Source organism: Populus alba, chromosome 3 (genome assembly GCF_005239225.2).
Source record: "Populus alba chromosome 3, ASM523922v2, whole genome shotgun sequence".
Classification (NCBI taxonomy): Eukaryota; Viridiplantae; Streptophyta; class Magnoliopsida; order Malpighiales; family Salicaceae; genus Populus; species Populus alba.
Window position 1 is genome coordinate 3,120,432 of NC_133286.1, and position 20,639 is coordinate 3,141,070.

Genomic DNA, 20,639 nt, shown 5'->3' on the forward strand with positions numbered 1-20,639 from the left:
CCCATTTTGAATTAATTAGCATGGTACTGTTCATTTGTTTTTTGAGAACAGTACCCGTCCGCAATTCTTTCCCTCCTCTGCAGCCGTTCCTGCTGGCCTTTTATTCTCTCGTCCTTGCGCCCGATTTTCGGCTGCACATCTTAGTTTTAGCTTCAGTCCAAAGGAGACGGTTTTTGCACCTCACTGTGCCAGCTGTGAAAGAAGACGCAAAGAGGAGCCTCACCACCATTTAGTGGCTGGGATTTTCTCCCTAAAAGAGACGTCTGGGATGAGAGGGTTGGAGAGTGGTCTTCAAGCTTGGTTTGGGTATATAAACCAGTGGGCGGTACAACAGAAAAAGAAAAAAAAAAAAGGGGAGAGTGAGGGCGAAAAAAAAAAACAGAGAGAAGAGACCAAAAACAGAGGGAGGAGAAAGCAGAGAGAGACGCAAAGAAAGAGTGAAGAAAAAACCGAGAGAACCCGCATAAGGCTGAGGTGATATACACAGAAAAACGGTGAGAACGAGAGGCTTTATTTGGTTTTCAGAGGCCGAAAGGCAAAGGCTTTTCCATCTATCTGAACTTCATCTTCTACATTCAGACAAGTAAGATCTGCAGGTTAGTTTTCCAGTTTTTTTTCTTTCTTCCTTGCTATATTCAAACTTGGCATCTGTTGTTTTTTTTCTGTCCAAACCTGTTCCTTCCTTTTGCTCTGGATATTCGTTTCTGGTTGGACAAAAAGACATATGCTTGCCCACAGTTCATGCATGGCTTGGAGTTTAGATTTTTTGTTCATGTTAAAGTTACGTTTCTTTTTTTATTCTCTTGCCGTGAGGAGCCGTGAGGAGCCGTGAGCTTTAAAGGGTTTCATTATCTTTCCCTTTCTTTGTCCGAGTGTCTCTTTGCCTTAGGATGTGCATTAGTTTGAGTTTGGCTCCTAAATAAAGTTCTATCTAGAAAGTGAAACACGAGTGAAGTCCCTTTACTGTCAAGGCGGTCTTTTAGCAGACTTTCGGTTCACGTTTTCACTTTGATTGTTTTTTTCTGAAAAAAGAGCTAGCTGGCCGTTGGTTTGTGTTTGTAGTTCTGTATTTGCTTCATTATAAAGGTGTTGCTCAAGTCGTTTCCTTTTGCATGAGACTAACGAGTGTGGCAGTATTAAAGATCAGAAAAAGGATGGGTGTTGAGTCATGGTTACTGTTATAGGTTTTGGTTTTCAGAATTGTGGTCTTCTAGTGCATACAGACTTGTTATTTTTTTTTAGTTATAGGATTTGGGTTAAAATGGACGGACTGAATCTTGTGTGAGTAGAGTTTGGCTTTAGGAAATTTATTTTATATATATATCAGTATTTTAGGCCTTTTGCAAATTTTGAATGGATGTGTATGGCTTGTTTTTTTTTTCCTTTTTTGTGATGCTTGTGTTTTGACAAAAAAAAAATATAAAAAAATGTTTTTACATGTTACATACGGCCAATATCCTATATCCTAACATGTTTTTAACATATATATATATATATATATATATATATATATATATATATATATATTAGAAGTTTTAAAAATGTGTGTTTTGCATGAATTTCTTAAACACAACAAAAAAAAAAATTATTTCCTTGCATTTCTGGATTTTACAACATGTTTGTAAAATTCCAAAGGGTATTGGCCAATATTTTCAAAAAAATACAAAAATCTTAGTTTTGGGAACTCGTCTTTATTCGCTATTAATATTTGGATAAAGAAATCTCAAATGGATAAATATCCAAAATATTATTAGGAACAATTTATTATTAACTATTCATTATTAATGTTTGGATAAAGAAATCCTAAAGAGGTTACTATCCAAAATATTATTATGAATAATTTGTTATTATTCACTACAAATGTTTGGATAAAGAAACCCCAAAGGGGTTGATATTCAAAATATTATTGGGAATAATTCGCCAATTGTTCACTGTTAATATTTGGATAAAGAAACCCTAAGTGGTTAATATCAAAAATATTTTTCTAAGAATAACAAGTCATTATCCCTTAATAATATAAGGGCAAAGAAACCTATGAAAGGTAAATGCCCAAAATATTGAACAACTTGTTTATTTTTAACGTATAGGCAGATTTATGCCTAAAATTTTATTTAGAACAATTTAATTGCACACCTTTGAAAGAAGCCTCAATTCTAATTGGGGATGTTTCAAATTTTGATTCCGTAGTTTATGAGTCATGAAGATATGAAATACTAAGGCAAAAATGGGCTTTTAAAGCACCTTGAATTTCCTTAGATTTCTAACTTAGTTTTTTTGTTTCTCTTCCTTGCAATTTACGAGTTGCAAACACTTGAAATACTAAGGGAAAAATAAGCTTTTAAGCGCATTGAGTCTCCTTAGATTTCTATCTTAGTTGTCTCTAAATTCATAAATTCATAAATTTATTTCAAATAAAACATAGACTTCAAGAGATCTGCACCATTCCTCTTTGACACTCTATAGACATATCTAAAGGTATGATCCATATTGGCCAAGGGTTCTTTCCCTTATATTTTGAACCCAAGTTCGTTAATCATAGCAGACTTATCCTAAGAAACTGATGGGATTAGAGAACATCAACACCATAGCAATTATAAGGCAAACCAAACACCAAGTAGCTTACCTTAGGTAAGGCGTACTAGGGGTGTTGAAACCTTCCCTTTACGCAACCAGTCCCTTGCCTTAGAATCTCTGAAAGACCAGTTAGGTTTCCTAGTGACTATAATACTAGGTGGCGACTCCTTTTTTTACAAAAACAAAAACCCCGACATCAATCCCTGCACCAGGAAGGGTCGCCTCGACGTCAAGCTCTCGAGAGGGTATGACAAAGCTTACAAACAACAATTATCTTTATTGACGAATGCAAATGAAGCCATATCTTCTTGGTCAGGGTACCTTCCACTTTGTTGATGGCTCCGTTTTGTTTCCTCCTTCTTATATATCTGAAATTGATAATTTTATTGGTTCTTCTCCACGTATCAACCCTTTCTTTCTTCGTTAAAAGCAACATGATCAACTTATTTTGAGCGCATTTCTCTCCTCTCTTACAATGGATGTACTGCATCTTGTGGTAGATTATCAGATCTCTCATTGTGTTTGACATACTCTTGAGTAAGCTCTCGCCTCTTCATCTAATTCTCGCATTATATAACTTTATGGGTCTTTTCAAGATCTTTGGCAAAGTGATGCTTCGGTTGTTATGTATATGCAGCAAACAAAATCCTTATTTTGATGAATTGACTTTTGCTGGCTGGCCAATATCTCTTGAAGATTTCAATTTCTAGGTTTGTTCATACAGGTAAATCTGAAATTATAAACCATGGATAGATCACCAATCAAGAAATCATCAAAACCCCTCAAACCACATCAAACCACAAAGCAGCTTATCTCAGGTAGAGTGCGTTAAGGGTGTTAGTATCTTCTTTAACCATAATCAGTCTCTTACATTTGAATCTCTAACAATACTAATACACCCAGGTTTCCTAGTGACCTTAAACCAAACAACTAGGTGGCGATTCCAAACAACCTCCTGATGTTGCGCATCCACGAGCAACAGAATGGCAACTCCACTAGGGATAGGTATTTTATTTTTTTTTTACAGTATTGGACTAAGCTTTGTGTATTTTATATGGTTTATCTATTTTGATGTGTTTAATTTTTTGAATTTTGGCTTATTTTATTTTACTTATGCTTCAGCCCATATGTATACGTTTTCATGCATCATTAATTTATTTTTGATATATCATTTTGGGATGAGCACATGGAAACTTCGGGTTAAGTGGGGAAGTAATGGTTATGACTTTAAGTCAAGGTTTAAGTTCGTGAAACCATCCAACTCCTTATTAAGTGCTTAGACTAGTAATGATTGGTATACGAGTCATCTCACTACCTATTGAGCCCTCCTCATATTTTCTTCACAATGGTGATCACTGGGACAGCAAGAAACCTTTTTAAGAAACCAAGTAGTAAACTTACTCCATGTCTCATGTAAAAGGATTAGAACCAACCTTTATGGTGCATGCTCCCTACACATTTATTTTGCATCAAGACAAGTCTTTCTTGAAGCATCTTTAATTCAAGACTTATGGGGGATACAATGACCAGTACTCGGGAAATTTCCAGCCTGTGTTCTTTTCTTTTCTTTCATGAGCTATCCATTTGGAGTGAAACTAGAATCAATATGACTGTGTTATCCTTAGTTTTATCACCGCATATAGTAGAGGATGGTTTTTAATTAATGAGCTTTTGTTCCAAAAACATCACGTGGTTTTTTATTAATGTCTCAACTTGAGAATAAGTTCCTTTCAACTCAAGAAAAGAAAGACTAGTTCATGAGTTTTTTTAGCAAAAAAAAATATTTTACAAAGTTATTTTTATTTCTTCTTTTTTCATTTTAAGAATTTTTATTTTTATTCTATTTTAAGATTAAAGTTTCTTACAATGTTTTTTTTTCCACTTAAATCAATTAAAAGTTCATGATTTTATTAAGAAAGATATATCTAATATTTATTTATTTTTATAAGTAAAACTAGAAGGAAAAAAAAAGAAGGAAATTATCTCATACTAGATCAATTCTTATCCAAACCTCTTAAATTATTTAAAATTTTATGATAATATAATAGTTGTGATATTTTTTTTAATTGAATATGGATCGAAAAAATAGAATATATTATATACACATATCCTAAAATGATTTTTTACAACTATATCTTAATTCTTTTCAATCAATATGAAATGATAAATAAGCATGTTTGGATTAAATAAGTGTAACATAAAATATGTTTTGAGTTGTTAGTACTTTTGTATACAAACTTCAAAAAATTAGGTTAATAATCATATTTCACAATAATGGGATTTATTACCGTTTTTTATGTTATAACCCAATTTTAACCCCTTAGCTTTTTAATCTAATTTTAAGGTGGTCAAAATTTGAAATTTAAAAAACCGTGGGCTTGAATGCAAAATTTCAAAACTTCAAGAACCAAATTGAGAAATGGGCCGCCCCAGACAGAAACAACGTCTTTTTGTCATTTCCATTCTTCGTCTTCATCCTCTAGAAACAGAGGAGACCACCTACGGAGGAAATACAGAACACCACCCAGACAAGAAGCTCACACCACCAGACACGTTGCAATACACACGACTTCCATCACCAGTTTCTCAATTCGTTTTCGTGTCCTTCGCCCGCCATAACAAGTCATTGAGGCGTGAAGGAAACCATCACCAACAATCCAACAATGGCAGGACTATTGGTGTTCCAATCCAACCAAAACACGAAGTCTCAAATTCTATCTCCACATGAAGATCAGCGCCTAGGGAAGATAAGGATGAGCCTTACACGAGAAAACCTATAAAAGGCCAGTGAAAGGGAGGAACAAGGGGGAAAGATGGAGAGGGAAAAAAAAAAAGCAGAAAACAGAGAGAGACGATGAAAAACAAAGGAAAATCCAAGAGAGAAAAAGAGACCTAGAGGAGCAAAACAAAAACCAAAGAAGATTATATGAATAAGAAGAACAAGATAAAGAGAGGAAAGAGAGCACAAAAGAATAAAAAAGGAAGAAAACATTGCCCTGCACCGCTTGGTTCTCATTCAAAGGCTCTACAAACTAGGTAAGCTTTCGCTCTTCCCTGTTTTGCATTTTAATTACATAGGTATTGCAGCAAGCGTGCGTGAATAGCTCACGCACGCTTGCTCTTTAGACCAGCCGGGTCATTTGTGGAATTCCTGCGAGAAGTATTTTTAGGTATCTTTTTAACATTGGATCCTTGTTTCTTAGGCATTGTGCCTTGCGATACCCACAACATATTTTTTGGAATGTCATTTTTCTTTAATCTATATTTATATGATACATGTCATTGCAAAAATCACATATAGAAAAAACATATTGATTAACATGCTCATTTAATTTTTGTTTTTCTATATAATTGAAACCTAAACCACTTTTATTTAGGTTTTTGTTTTGTCCTCTCAATAAAACATCCAAGTTATCTCAACCTTGAGTAAAGTTGGCTAAAGTTGAAGTCAAGTCTTTAATTTGTTTTCTAAGAGCATCATTTTTATTTTTCAAATCCTTTAAAGATAAGAAATAACTAGCAATATCTTAGAATGATTCATTTACTTGTGTTAATCTATCATATTTTTCAAGTAAATCATTATTTTTATTTTTCAAATTTTCATGCATCTTTTCCAAGTTTTAATTAGTCTTTCTATACACTTTGTTCTTTTTATTTAAGTCTTCACATAAGGTAATTAAATCATCAAAACTCATATCGACATCTCCATCTTGTTCAGTGAAGTTTAAGTTAGGTGATTCTATATCATCTTCTTCATATACTATAGTCTTAGGAAATCTAAGTTCATTGATATCCATGATCTTTAACTCTAAGATGGTTAAATCCTAAAACAAGAACACAAGCTCTAAAATCAATTGTTCTAGGATTAAGGCAACACAAACATATAAGATGGGGGTGAATTAGGTATGCAAGGTAAAATATAAACTAAAAATGTGTTACTGAATAACATGAAATTCTAAATACTCAACCAAATATAGAAGCAATAAACAATAGAAATGAGATAATTAAAGAGTGAGAGTTTACAGAAAATGCACCAAGATTTATAGAGGTTCAGCAAACTGTCTACTCCTCTCCTTGAACTTCCATTCAAAAGTTTTACTATTACACACTGGTCTTCTTAACGAGTAAGACCAAACCGTTACATAATATGTTAATTTGTTGTTACAAGATCAAACTCAATCCTTTTATAAGATTAGGATCAAACTATTATCCCTAATCTTTTAAAAGGCTAAAGACTAGAAACCATTTCACCAATACTTGTTGAATAACAAGTATTAAACCACTCATAATTTTATCTCTGGAGGCTTTTCCAAGTTTTTAGAGTGTCATTTGCACTTTGCACAATATACTCTATTAGTAAAGTTGATTGGAATAACAATTAAGCTTTTTGGGAGAATTTTGTCAATTCACACCCAACCTTTTTTTTTAATGATTACAAGTAAAACAAGAGTATTATAAGTTGTTTTTTAAAAGGAGTATGCTTAGATTTTTGCCTTAAAAGTTCCACACATGTTTTGGGCAAGTAAAAGGCTATTTATAGACTTAGAAAAGAAAGTAGCTATTAGACACGGTTTTATACTCGTTGGCAGAATCAGTCCGACCATTTTAGAATCAGTTAAGATTGTTTTAAAAAACCCCAAAAGTTTCTTGAAATTTGATATAAATAGACTAGTCATTTTGAGAAATGACTAAACCAGTTTGAGAAATGGTCTGACCGTCTCAAAAGGGTTGGACTGTTTTGGCTATTGTCTTGTTGTTTTCAAAACGATGAGATCGTTTTGGCTACTATTCAGATTTTTTTCTATTTTTGTATTTTGATCTTTTCTTTGTTTTTTTTTGTTCTTTTGGGTTTGTTTAGGTCATAGTTTTGAAACCCGACCCGGTCATTGACCCGATCGACCTTCTGGGTCACGGGTCAGGTGGGTTGACCCGGGTTAACCCGGGTCAACCCAAAAAAACCTGTATAAAAAAAAAAAACACATAACTAATTACAATACAACACTTACTTAAACCAAATTTAAATTATAAACCAACAACATAAATTTAATTCAATATCCAAAATACAAACCAAATATAAATTATAAAATATTTAAAACAAAACATCCAACCACATAAATTCCAACAACATAAATTCTAAAATATTTAAAACAAAACATCAAAATTTAAAACAACAACACATTCACTTATGTTGAATTAACACATTAAGTTATTCTGTCTCCATGGAAGAAAAATTTGGATCAAATGTCGATGGAATGGAGCCAATCTCGTCAACACCTAATAAATCATCAGCATGCTCCTTTGAAACTTCATCGTCACAATCATCTTCAATATCATTAACATTTATGACATCTACATTTCAAACACAATTAAGAAATAAATATTATGTGTTAAACAAAATTTTATTTTAAATAATATTTATCACCCCTTTAAAAAAAAAAAAAAAAAAAAGGGAATGTAACAGTTGAGTTGCTAGGCATTGAAAAGGAAAAATACAGAAGAAACGAGTGAAGCAGTAAAAGCTGAATGATTTGCAGGTTCTTTAAATAGTCTGCGAGGTATACTTTTCCAGGTAATGATGCAGGGCATATATTAAAAAAGGAAATTCATTGCAATTCATTACTTTTCCACGGATCCATGAAACATTGAGGTCTGATATGAAGTTGGAGTTGAAATACTTGCGTAACTGTAGACATTTGTTTAATCTACAAAATTTAGTGAAGAAAATAACAGCAAGACTCAAAAAACAATTGAATGCCAAAAGGGGTGGATAATGATCTGTTGACACTGATAAATTGAGTGAATTGCACATTGTCATTAAAAAACAGCAGTGTGCCATTACTTGCTGCATGCAGCCTAGACACTTGACTGCTTCCGCAACAACATTTTCCAGTCAATCGACACAAACTCTTCCAAGCATGATTGAACATCACCAAGATTCTAGTCTTTTAGTTCACCTTAAACTAAGCAATTCAAATCCCATGCACTACTTTACTCTTTCTTTTTTCATATAATCTCAGCAGGTGAACGATAAAATGATGAAATTGTGTATCTATTACATTCTATGAAATAGAAAAAACAAATTGCATGTTTAGTACAACACACAGTGCCAAAAGGCCTTGACATTGCAGCAGCCTAGACACAGCAACATTTTCCAATTTAACTTTCACACACTTTGTTTTATTTATTTATTTCATTTGGGTTAAACAGCAACGCAGATATTAGCGATAGAAATGTATTCACAAAACAATATAAATAGCAATCCTGTAAAGGAACAGACGTCAAGTATCAAAATCAGAATAATAATCAAAATCATGGTAACAGTTCATCATGCAAACAAACAACACAGACGAATTGAATTGATGAAGAAAATACAGACACTGTAGCAGCAATCGGGTTGGAGAAACATACCTGAGGGCTGAGGTTTCTTCTTCTGTGAAATCGATGGCAGCGAGTGAAGAAACACAGAAGTATGAACTTGAATCGGGTTGAAACTTGAAACTGAAATTGATGCCAGAACCCAGAAATGAGAAAACGGCGAAGAATAAACAAAACAGAGAGTGAAAGAAGGAGATTCAAACCTTTTTCGTTCTTCTTTTGCTTTGTTCTTCTTTTGCTTCGTTCAATTCGGGCGAGACAAATTAGGTTAAGTTTTTCGTTCTTCGTCTGTCTTCGCTCTTCGTCTGTCTTCGCTCAATATGTTTTTAGAGTCATTAAACAGCGTCGTTTAATGACAGGGAGAGTAAAAAAAAAAAGTAGTCGGGTCTCACCCGGGTTTGGCCGGGTTGACCGGGTCCCGGGTCGACCCACCGGGTCAACCGGGTTTGACCGGGCCAATTCCCAAGCGGGTTTTGGCCTCCACCCGGACCGGTTCCATGCCCGGGTCAGCCAGGTCCCGGGTCGACCCGCCGGGCCGGTCCGGGTTTAAAAACTATGGTTTAGGTTGATATTCTGAACAAATCTAGTGCTATTTGGCAAAATCCTATTACAAATTCTTGATTAACAAAGTTGATATTGTAATTTCTACAAGTTTTTTGTTCTTGACCTTCATGAAACCTTTACTTGCTTGTTTGATGATTTCTTGAATATTGTAAACTTGTCTATTATCATTACAAGGGTGTGTGCAACATATAATATATATGTTCATATTTATATGGCATATTAACATATTCTTATTTAAATCATTTAAGCATGGAATATATTATGATATTAATAAAGTGATATACATATATCAAAACAATGTTTTATTATATCCAATGTTTATGTTATCATCAAAACATATAATTAAATCATTATCTTAGCCATAAGGCTAACAATCTGCAACTAGTGAGTTGTATATATGATTTTTTTAAAAAATTATAGAATGGTCTACAAAGAATTAATTTGATGAGAGAGGAGGAAAAACAAGAAAAAAAATATTTGAATCACATTAAAACTCTGATGACAACATCACTACTATCATAAAAAAAAAACTCGACAAAATAAATTTAACGACATTAAAAAATATCATTAATGAAGATTGAAGTACGCCACACAAGTTGCCCAAATTTTTAATAATTTATGCTTCCTATCCAATCATAAAATAATAAAAAAATATTTGATTACCAAATAACTTTTGTCTTTTGCATTGAATTCTATATATAATTGTGGATCTTGTAAAAACTAAAATACATTTTTTTTTCTTTCATGAAAACTTGCTTATCATTTATTTTGCATATAAAAATTCATCGCGTAACAGTTTTAACTAAACACTTTTTTTAAACCTTTTTTTTTATAATCGCAACTAAAAATTATTTTTTTTTAACTACAATCATAAAAACTATCACAATATCAAATAAACACTTAGGACCATACAAAATTTATTTATTTATTTATTTATTTTGCATAACCAAATTCTTCTCATAGAAATAAAGTAAAGACCAGACGTTAAGTGAGAATATGGAAGTCATGAAAAGGAGTTCGAAACCATGTCAGCTTGCAAAAGGAGGCATGGTAAGAAAATTTACGTGCCGCAAAAGATCCTGAAAAATTCCCAAAGGATTCGCCTAGATGGTTTACAGCTTGCTCTAAGCTGGCATGTCATTTAGGGACAAGTGGAGTTTGATTCTCTTGAACGTATGATGTAAACAAGCACACTTGCACCATGAACACAGACATCAATCCGAAATTAACGGATAAAGGTCCCTCATCAACGAAGAAGAAATAATGATTTCTAAACCAAAATGGGTTCTAGCAGATTGAAGAGCCATGGTTGAAAAATTCTGGATTGGTTAATCTTGTTCCTCACTGCAAGTAAAAAAGCAAATGGAAAACTACACAGTTTTCTCACACTGAAACAAAACAGCATTCATGACGATGCCTCTTCAGCTTTTTTACCCTCCAAGAGCTGAAGCTCTTGGCGCCAGCCTTCCAATTTTGTCATCTTCTCCATTTGCTCTGGCTTCATTTCCTGTGACATAGTTTTCTGCTGCTGAGCTTCTGCTAGTCGAATCTGGATGCGGAGACAACAATCAAGCATACCAATCATTAGTCTCTACATCAGTTCTCACTCATTTATAGAACAAACCAGCTCAATTGAAGGCAAGAACTTAATAAAGAGTGTATGAGCTTGAATCACGTTAAATTGTCATGATGTCCAATGTGTTTGAAGGATGCGTAGAATCACTAATGGCTGTTTAAGCAGGCCAGAACCAAGTAAGCATGCCACAGCCCTAAAAATAAATTGTAGGTGAAAGTGAAATATTTTTTCTAAATAAATAAAAGCATTTCCATGAAATGTAACATAATTTGTACGAGCTGGAAAAAAAGGCTGACCAGTCAAGATGCTCTTTTATTATTATACTTTTTTCATTAATTTTTCACCTTGGTGCTTGAATTTTTTTCCAGGGTAAGAATATCTCAAGCTACCTCTGCCCCAGAACTAGTTCGGTTTCTAATGGCTTTGTTCCATGGAATATAGAGGCAACAAGTAAATGTAAGCATGTGCAGTGATTTGCTTACATCTATGTAGGACCCAGTATCAATCCCAAACTAGTTGGGGTCAGCCATGTGAATCCTGTTGCACCATTCCAAGTGATCATATGCCAAATCTGCCTCTTATACGTTCTATCTATAAGCCTACAAAATGACAACCACCATAAAATTTGTTCGCACATCCCTCACCCAAACCTTCCAGACTCTCCAACAATCCTGTTGCACCATTCCTGTCTTGATGTAGATACATCTCCGTTTTCCTACCTCTAATAAAGTTTCCAATGTTCTCTAAATAAATAACTAAATCCTACTCTTGTGTAAACTTCATACCTTCTAGTTGTTAGTATATAATTAACAATGAAAAGACAAACATTGTTAGATCATGCAAAGGCAGTGCAGTTTATAGCTCCTTACAACCAAATCAAGTCGGCATCGTATTTAAGTATGAACCTATGCAGATACGAGAGATGATCTTGTTTCAGATTAACACCTCCCATACAACATAATTTACCATGTTTGCCTCCAAAATAAATTAAAAGAGAGAGAGAGAGAGAGAGAGAGAGAGAGACCACCATATGCTTGCAACTTAAATCATCAAATCTTTGTGGCAGGTCCATATACTTATCTCTCTTGTATGAAAGATTAAAGCAACAAAATCTTACATCCTTGCACAAAATCAAACGCTAGAAACCTACGATGTACAGAAAATGAATACTCATGTGTGATAGAGTTTATAACCTGGTTACTAAACTGAGGAGGAAACTTGTGATTTCTTGAAGGACCTCGAGAAGTACATGAATAGGATTTACTTTTAGGAGATAATATGTAAAACATTAAACAAAGCAATAAATATCTATACGGACCATGCCCTCAGTCTCCAAAACTTGAAATTGAAGTAGTTATTAATTCAGAAGGGAAATAGAAAACCAGTACAAAGTCAAATTTATACTTGGGACTAAGAAATTAATGGTGATTAGTGCATAGAATTAGAATTTTGCATTTTTATCAATATTCATCTGAGCACTTATTTGGTTCATCATTTTGCAAATTGAGCAAGATTATTACTTCCCCCTTCTGCACTGACTTCAAGGGTTATTTTGCATCATGCTAGCATAATACAAGTTTGGAGCACATATGTAATCCAGCCCTTTTGCAATCATAAACCATGGTTCATCCCTCATTATGGCAAAAACAGATGTACAATAATATAACACTGGAGAAAGTTACAGCTTGATGCATATTATGCACCTTGGCAATTTAATGAGATAAAGTAAGATGCTTACAGTATGTCAAAAGAATACTCGTTTCTCACTCAAGGAAATAGTAATAATTTTTTTGATCTCATAATTGTTAGTCCTCCCCTGACAATTTAAGATGACATACAATTCTTTTGTTCACAATCATCAGTAGTTGTATAGGTTTCTACAAATTTTCCTCCACTATCCTCATTCTTTCATCTATCTGGACAACTTTGAAAGAAAAAAGTCCAGAGAACGCCAGCAATATAGATGTTGCCAAAGGAAAAGGTACTTTGAGGAATAACCGTGATAATAAAACATGCAAATTTGAAGAAAGAGATCAAATCATTCAACATGCAGAAAATGCCCATTTGCTTTGTTAATCATGCCCCCAAATAATTCCAAACCTGTAAAATCTTCAGTTTCTTACTGAGATTTTTCAATATGAAGAATGCACATGTTATCTTCGGTTTCTTCAGAGAAGATTATTAGTCAGTTCAAATTTTAGCATCATTTTTTGGCAAGCCTATGTAGCATAACTTACATAATTCCTTAGAGTACATAATAAGTGGAAAACATGTTAGCCATTATTATCACTAGAGAAGGCTAAAAAAGGCAGGATTAAAATATACCTTCTTTTTAAGAGCCCGAATTCTCTTATCAATATCTTGAAGCTGAGATTCCATATTTGAAGAATCTGCCAGGCCTACAGAGGAATTTGAAGAAACAGCTAGCTCATTCATCTGAGATGCCAATGATTCAAAAGATTCAGATGCACAGCCTAAATCTTCAGCAGGTAGCACTCCCTTTTCCATGTTCCCATCTTCCATGGCTTCAGAGTTTTTTCCCTTTTCAAGTGCAGCCTGCTAAGGAGCATGTGTAGGATATAATTGCATCAAATTGAAAGGAAGGCAAATAAAATTACTAAACAGTAACCAAAAAAAAAAAAAAACACTTGCACACTGTATCTCACAAGCTCTAACAAAGTTGTCTTCCATCTGCAAAGATTTTAAAACTAATATATAAGGCAGAAATTTTAGTGGCACTAACTGCAATAATACAGTTGTATAGTTTTGTTACAGAAACCAACTTTAAATGAATAGCAAAATTCGAGTTGAGGGTTAAAGTTATAAGTATTAATCGATAAGCATAAATATAAAAAAAAAGGCTTCTCGAATTTTGCATGTGTAGGTTGTCGATTAATGTTTATAACTTTAACCCTCAATTGAAGCTTAACCACAAAAGCTTCTCTAAATTACAAACTATACTGTTTCAATTGTACGCTGCAAAAGACATCTTTGATATCATTCGTTGCTGGTTAATGGTTGGAGAGAACTACGCTATCTCCTTATCTGACTTTTTGAAACATCTTGATCTCAAGGGAAAGGAAAAAAAAAAAAACAGTATTCCATTGAATAAGTCTCCTTTAGTTCCTTTGATATTTGATTTGTTTACTTTTTAAATTAAATATAAACTAATATGTGCAAAAAAAAAAAAAAAACAGCATTCCATTGAATAAGTCTCCTTTAGTTCCTTTGATATTTGATTTGTCTATTTCATTTGTTTACTTTTTAAATTAAATATAAACTAATATGTGCATGTTTGAATGCTACAAAATGTTGTTGTAATCTACATTTGAGTGGCTTGGTTTCTTGGTCACATTATAGTCGTGAAATGCATTGCCTGATTATTTAAGATGCCTAAATTTCGAACCCCACAGCTGCAAAATTTCTACCCATACAAATTATATTATAATTCATGAACTCTTGATTTACAAGTGCTTCTTGACAGATAAATCGATTTGCAACAAATTTCAATGACTGGTAAAGGTAGTATACAGAATACACAAAGAGAAGGGCTGGATTAAGAAAGTAGATATAAATAACTATTAGCGCCACTGGTATTTGAACATGAAGATAAAATATCCATGCTTACAATTGAAAACATTATACACTAACACAGAATTTTGCAACATTTAACTGAGACATTAGAATGCTGGAGAATTTAAAAAATTAAAATCCAAGTAAGAGTCGAAAAAACAATCCATCAAATACATGTTGCATCTAGTGCCACGTAACTAGATTAAATATGATAACTTCGAATGTTGTATGCTAGCAAAAATGACTGTTGGCAGCTGGAAACCGTGTGGATTCAAATTTGTCATGTAGAATGAGAGGTCGGTACTCAATATATAAGAACATCTTGATCTCAAGAAACAGCAATTTCAATCATCATTCAAAGGCCAAGACTCCATTCGAAAAGACGGGTACTTCTACTTTACTTGCTAGTTTCACAACCGTATTCAAAATTTGAAGCAGATTATAGATTTCTTCGACGGAAACCACATGGGAAGTTCAACGATGCGCAGATACAGAGATTCCTAACTAGTAAATCAAAAATAAACGGTAGCAAGGAACATACCTGAAGCCGCTTTTCCTTCTTTCTTTCATTCTTTTTAACAGACTTAGTTTTTGGCTTTGTAGGAACAACAGGATCATAACCCGGGGGAACTTCCTGAGTCTGCGTTTCCTTTCTCCACTGCATCACACATTAGAACAAAAGAAACCAAACCCATATCAAGCTTTCTTCATCCACATACACACACAGCAGAAAATTTAAGAGAATGGAACCAAACCCATGATTCTCCAGATCAAAGAAGAGCATACCAGGGCCCCTTTGGATTGGTAGACAGCGACTTCATCTTGGGGGATATAACCAGCCCGAATCCGAATGGGTTTTCTAAGGGTACCGTCAGGTCGTCTGCTGGGAGTCACAATTCTCTCCCCTTCTTCTAGGGTTTTGCTTAAGTCTGCCATTCTTTTCGATTCTTCTCCTGCTGCTCCTATCTTACTACTACAGTTGTTCTTACTGCTTGCCTTTATTGATTTTGCAATCCTCTTTAAAAGAACACTTTACTCTTTTCTTTGTCTTTTATTTTTAATCCTTGTACGTGTAGTAAAACGAGCTGGATTGGACAGCTCTTTGGGATTGGAGCTGTGTTCGGATTCCACTTTCGTTTGTCTCCACGAACCATCTTTATAGCTGAAGTGGACAGCTTTTACCAAACACATGAATTTAAATTTAATTAACTATAATTAAAAATATTTTCTCTAAATTTATTTTTTCTTAGTAATTGCTAGTAAGATATTATTGTCTTTAAAGTTAAATAAATACTTCCAAACATGTATAATAAAGACAATCACTTAAATGTTATTATTACATATACTTTTAATTATATTTTAATTAAAATCCTGATATAACTATCGAATATTAATCATTAAAATTCTTTTAATCACACTTGAGATTCCATTTCTTTTATTTTTATTAGCTTGTTAAACGGTGATATAACAAATAATGCTCTTATACTATTGTTGTTTGGTAACCAGTGATTCTTTATTAAAAATATATTAAGATAATATTTTTAAAAATATATATTATTTTAATTTTTATATTAACACATTAAAATCAAAAAAAAAATTATAATGTCCATAAGAGCAACTAGTGAAATCTTATTAGTTATTCTATAAACCCACTTTGAATAAAGAGACAAGCACAAAAATAAAAGATAAAATAAAACAATCATTTATTAGGTAGCACAGTGATAAGAATTTTGGATTAAAGGGTTTGTTTTTTTTGTGGTCTCAAGTTTAAGTCATATGGTTGCTAATATAATGGTCATTAGAGGCTTATATGTTCGTTAACTTCAAGACCCGTGAGATTAGTCGAAATATACGCAAGCTGACTCGGACACCAACGTTAATAAAAAAAATTACTTATTACCCACAAAGAATCATAAGAATATCTTTACTTCAAATTTATCTCTTATATTTATATCTATGTTTTATTTAAAATGAACTCAAAAAATAACTAATACTATATTATTAATTACTCTCATTGCCATAAAATTTCCCAACTAAAACCATAAATAAAAAGACATTAATACACAATGCCAACACTTAGTGGTTTAAAGTTTGGTGGGGTAGTGGACAAAGAGAAGAATAATAAGAGAAAAATATGGGAAAATTGTCTCCTCTCCTTCAACAATTACAAAATGAGGAGGAAAAAACATTAAAAACGCAGCATTGGTGGGGAATTAATATACGGGATAGTCAGGATAATAATTAGGGTTTTATTGTAGGTATAGAAATACCTTCTTTTTAAAAAAAAAAAAAAAATTGTCAATGGACACATTAATTACAGCAGCATATTTTACCTTTCATTCTCTGTTTTGTAATGTAGATATAAGATATTTTTAGAGTAAAAATATATTAAAATAATATTTTATATATATTTTTTAATGTTAATACATCAAAATCATTCAAAAAAAATTAATTTGAAAAAAAAATTATTTTTTTTCAAAAATAATTTTAAAATATAAAAACAAAAAAAAGCATTGATAGTGTGGTTGCAGTTGTTTTTCAAATAATTTTTCGTATTAAAATGTATGTCAATGATATTTTTTTATTTTTAAAAAATTATTGTTAATATCAGTACATCAAAATGATTTAAAAATACTAAAAAAAACCTTAATAAACTTGAATGAAATGCAAACTAATTTCCGAATATACCCATTACCATCGGGAAAAAATACCTTATCCACAAATAATTTGTTGCATGTTGTGTGTGTACAGTAAGTATATATGTGCTATATATCTATAAGAATGGAGGCGAGGAGAGTGGTCAAGACAAGGAGCTCTTAATTAACAATATCCCTCCATTCTATGATTAATCTTTGGAGAGAGCTAGTGAAAATGGCAACATAATTAACAGATTCTTCTAAAAATATATGAACTTGCAATCAAAAAGCTTATCCAGCTCATGACCCAACTGAAACTGCGCTCTACCATTGCCGAATCATCGACATTCCCTGCATGCATGCAGAAAACCTTATTTTAGAAAATGACATGCACTATAAAATCTTCGCACCGTCCCTTCTTCACCATCAGCCTGGCCGTACAAACAGAGCAAAGTCTCTGTTTGCATCATCGCTATCCTTCTCTTCCATCCATATATTTTTCTTCTTCTTCTTTTTACCTGTAGAAATCAAGAATTGGGCGCAATTAGCCAGGTATTGACACAAAAAATAGAAAAAAATGTTGCGAAAAGTAGTTGTTTCTGCTATTTCCCTCTTTCTTATTGTTGGTGCTGTCATTGGGGTGGTGGCTCTGGTGCAACCCAATCAGAAGGGATCCGATGGAGAAAACGAAGCAGGAAACATATCTGCATCAATGAAGATCGCTAATCAGCTATGTCAACCGTCAGATTACAAGGAGGCGTGCACCAAGACCCTAAGCTCCGTGAACAGCACCGATCCTAAGGAATTTGTCAAGCATGCTATATTAGCTGCCTCAGATGCTGTGAAGAAATCATTCAACTTCTCCGAGGAATTGATCGTCAAGGCCAGTCAAGATAAGCGCGAGAAAATGGCCTTGGACGATTGCAAGGAGTTGTTGGACTACGCCGTTCAAGAACTTCAGGCATCAACGTCAATGGTGGGAGATAACGATTTGCACACCACAAATAACCGAGTTGCAGAGTTACAAAGTTGGTTGAGCGCTGTCCTTGCATATCAAGAAACATGCGTGGACGGGTTCGATGATAAGAGCACCATCAAGCCTATCATTCAACAGGGTTTCGTTAATGCTAGCCAGCTGACAGATAACGTTCTGGCTATCATCTCTGGCTTGTCAGACTTCCTCAAATCCATGGGCCTCCAGTTTAACATCCCTTCCAACTCTCGTCGCCTTCTTGCCGAGGATGGATTTCCCACCTGGTTCTCCGGGGCTGATCGTAAGCTTTTGGCTGCACAAGACAATGGTAAGGTCAAACCAAATGCGGTTGTAGCTCAGGATGGTAGTGGACAATTCAAGACCATCAGTGCAGCCATTGCTGCATATCCCAATAAACTCAAGGGACGATATATTATCTATGTTAAGGCTGGAACTTATCGCGAGTATGTTACTGTTGACAAGAAGAAACCCAATGTGTTCATCTATGGTGATGGACCCAGGAAGACCATCGTCACCGGAAGCAAGAGCTTTGCCAAGGATGGTCTAGGCACATGGAAGACCGCTACTTTTGGTAACAATCAAGCTTCTTTTTTTGCCATTAATCTTAAACATATATAATTATACACGATGGGTTCACGATTAATATTTAGCTTAATCTTGGTTCGGGTGGTTAAAGAAGTATACTCCCTTTTCTTGATTTTCTATTTTTTTTTTATTAAATCCCTCTCAATGCACCTTATCGATTCGAAGAAATGAATGGCGAGACCTGTCTTAAAAAGTTTTTCTTTACCTCGATTAATTTCTGCTTGTGCAGTGGCTGAAGCTGATGGGTTCCTTGCCAAGTCGATCGGATTCCAAAACACCGCTGGTCCTGACGGGCACCAGGCTGTGGCACTCCGTGTAAGCTCCGACATGTCAGCGTTCCTCAACTGCAGGATGGACGGGTATCAAGACACGTTGTTGTACCAAGCCAAGCGTCAATTCTACCGCAACTGTGTTATTTCTGGCACAGTTGATTTCATCTTCGGTTATGGCGCTGCTGTGATCCAAAACTCCTTGATTGTCGTCCGAAGACCTAATGACAACCAGCAGAACTCAGTGACCGCAGACGGCAGGAAAGAGAATCATGCCACCACCGGTTTGGTCATCCACAACTGCAGGATTGTCCCTGAGCAGAAGCTGGTTGCTGACAGGTTCAAGATCCCGACATACCTCGGCAGGCCATGGAAGCCATTCTCCAGGACTGTTGTCATGGAATCAGAATTGGCAGATTTTATTCAGCCTGCGGGGTGGATGCCATGGGCCGGAAGCTTACATCTTGACACTTTGTACTATGCAGAGTATGCCAACAGAGGCGCCGGTGCAAATACCAACAAGAGGGTGAACTGGAAAACTTTCCATGTCATTAACAGGAACGAGGCTCTTCGATTCACCGCTGGCCAGTTCCTTCAGGGCGCTGCTTGGATTAAAAATGCTGGAGTGCCTGTCCTGCTTGGCCTGAAACGATGAGGAGATTGAGAGAGGTATATAGGGCATGATCAAAATGCAACCCATACCCAGCTAGATTTTGAGATTGTACAATGAAAAATTGATTCATTTCGATTGGTACATAATATATGTACGAATCGTGATTGCATTGCTCTCCTTCGTAGACCTCTTGATCCATTTGGGTGGTTTGTGCTTGGTGTGCTATCCTGTTTACACAAGTTTGTTTTTGTGTTTTAGAGGTGTTTTTAATGAAATTTTTTTAATTTTTTTTACTTCAAATTAATATTTTATTATTATTTTAGATCATTTTGATGTAATAATGTTAAAAATAATTTTTTTAAAAATAAAAAAAATATATATTATTTTAATATTTTTCTGAATAAAAAGCATTTTTAAAAAGCAATCGTTACCACAATTTAAATACTCTTTTAATCTCTAGACTAACATTATATAAACAGAGATTTTATAAAATTCTTCATGCAAATACATATATTTTTGTGCATGTGATAATCACTTAATTTTATTTATTTATTTATTTATTTAAAAATAATATTATTTTTTAGATATTAACATATCAAAGCAATAAAAAAAACTATAAAACAAATAATTTTAAATAAAAATAAAATAACATTTTGCACAACCCATTTGCAATGCAATATCAAATGGTGGCTCAGTGTGAAAAAAATGTATGTAGATCAGTTTTTAAATGCCAGTAAATCATTTTTCCTAATCTATTATACATTATTGAAAACACTAAAAGTGTATTTAACTTTGAAGGTATGGTGGCTTTTTTTTAATACAACATTCTTTAAACATAAACCATACATTCAAAAGCTATAAAAAAAAAAATATTTTTACT

At 33.9% G+C, this 20,639-nt stretch overlaps 2 protein-coding genes and 1 long non-coding RNA gene across 8 annotated transcripts; 2 read left to right on the forward strand and 1 right to left on the reverse strand.

Moving 5' to 3' along the window:
* Positions 1 to 4,903: 4,903 nt before the first annotated feature.
* On the forward strand, positions 4,904 to 11,871 carry LOC118029235 (uncharacterized). Its single transcript, XR_004684149.2, has 2 exons — positions 4,904 to 5,610; positions 11,458 to 11,871. It is a non-coding gene; the product is annotated as an uncharacterized lncRNA (long non-coding RNA).
* Positions 10,760 to 15,785, reverse strand: LOC118029216 (partner of Y14 and mago). 6 transcript variants are annotated; one of them, XM_073408265.1, is made up of 6 exons: positions 15,449 to 15,785; positions 15,204 to 15,320; positions 13,415 to 13,648; positions 12,283 to 12,326; positions 12,114 to 12,173; positions 10,923 to 11,062 (listed from the first exon to the last, which is right to left on the reverse strand). In XM_073408265.1, the coding sequence occupies exons 1-5, from the start codon at positions 15,596 to 15,598 to the stop codon at positions 12,131 to 12,133; spliced, it is 588 nt and encodes a 195-aa protein (XP_073264366.1). In that variant the 5' UTR covers positions 15,599 to 15,785; the 3' UTR covers positions 10,923 to 11,062; positions 12,114 to 12,130. The 6 variants fall into 6 exon arrangements, 5 of the variants coding, with proteins under 5 accessions (XP_034888936.1, XP_034888945.1, XP_073264366.1 ...); XM_073408266.1 differs by having other exon boundaries at positions 10,944 to 11,062; positions 12,117 to 12,173; XR_012169436.1 differs by lacking the exon at positions 12,283 to 12,326 and having other exon boundaries at positions 10,974 to 11,062; positions 12,114 to 12,235; positions 15,449 to 15,783.
* Positions 15,786 to 17,875: 2,090 nt separating this feature from the next.
* Positions 17,876 to 19,801, forward strand: LOC118029241 (putative pectinesterase/pectinesterase inhibitor 45). Its single transcript, XM_035033078.1, has 2 exons — positions 17,876 to 18,863; positions 19,107 to 19,801. The coding sequence occupies exons 1-2, from the start codon at positions 17,876 to 17,878 to the stop codon at positions 19,799 to 19,801; spliced, it is 1,683 nt and encodes a 560-aa protein (XP_034888969.1).
* Positions 19,802 to 20,639: the final 838 nt, after the last annotated feature.

What these genes read in the sequence shown, in the direction of transcription:
- LOC118029216 (XM_035033045.2), bottom strand. Translation starts at nt 15,598, where the DNA reads ATGGCAGACTTAAGCAAAACCCTAGAAGAAGGGGAGAGAATTGTGACT. An exon ending in AGAAGGAAAAGCGGCTTCAG is followed by an intron (nt 13,649 to 15,203) that starts GTATGTTCCTTG and finishes CATGCTCCTTAG; the next exon opens with CAGGCTGCACTTGAAAAGGG. An exon ending in TTCGGGCTCTTAAAAAGAAG is followed by an intron (nt 11,063 to 13,414) that starts GTATATTTTAAT and finishes CTCCGCATCCAG; the next exon opens with ATTCGACTAGCAGAAGCTCA.
- LOC118029241 (XM_035033078.1), top strand. Translation starts at nt 17,876, where the DNA reads ATGTTGCGAAAAGTAGTTGTTTCTGCTATTTCCCTCTTTCTTATTGTT. An exon ending in ATGGAAGACCGCTACTTTTG is followed by an intron (nt 18,864 to 19,106) that starts GTAACAATCAAG and finishes CTGCTTGTGCAG; the next exon opens with TGGCTGAAGCTGATGGGTTC.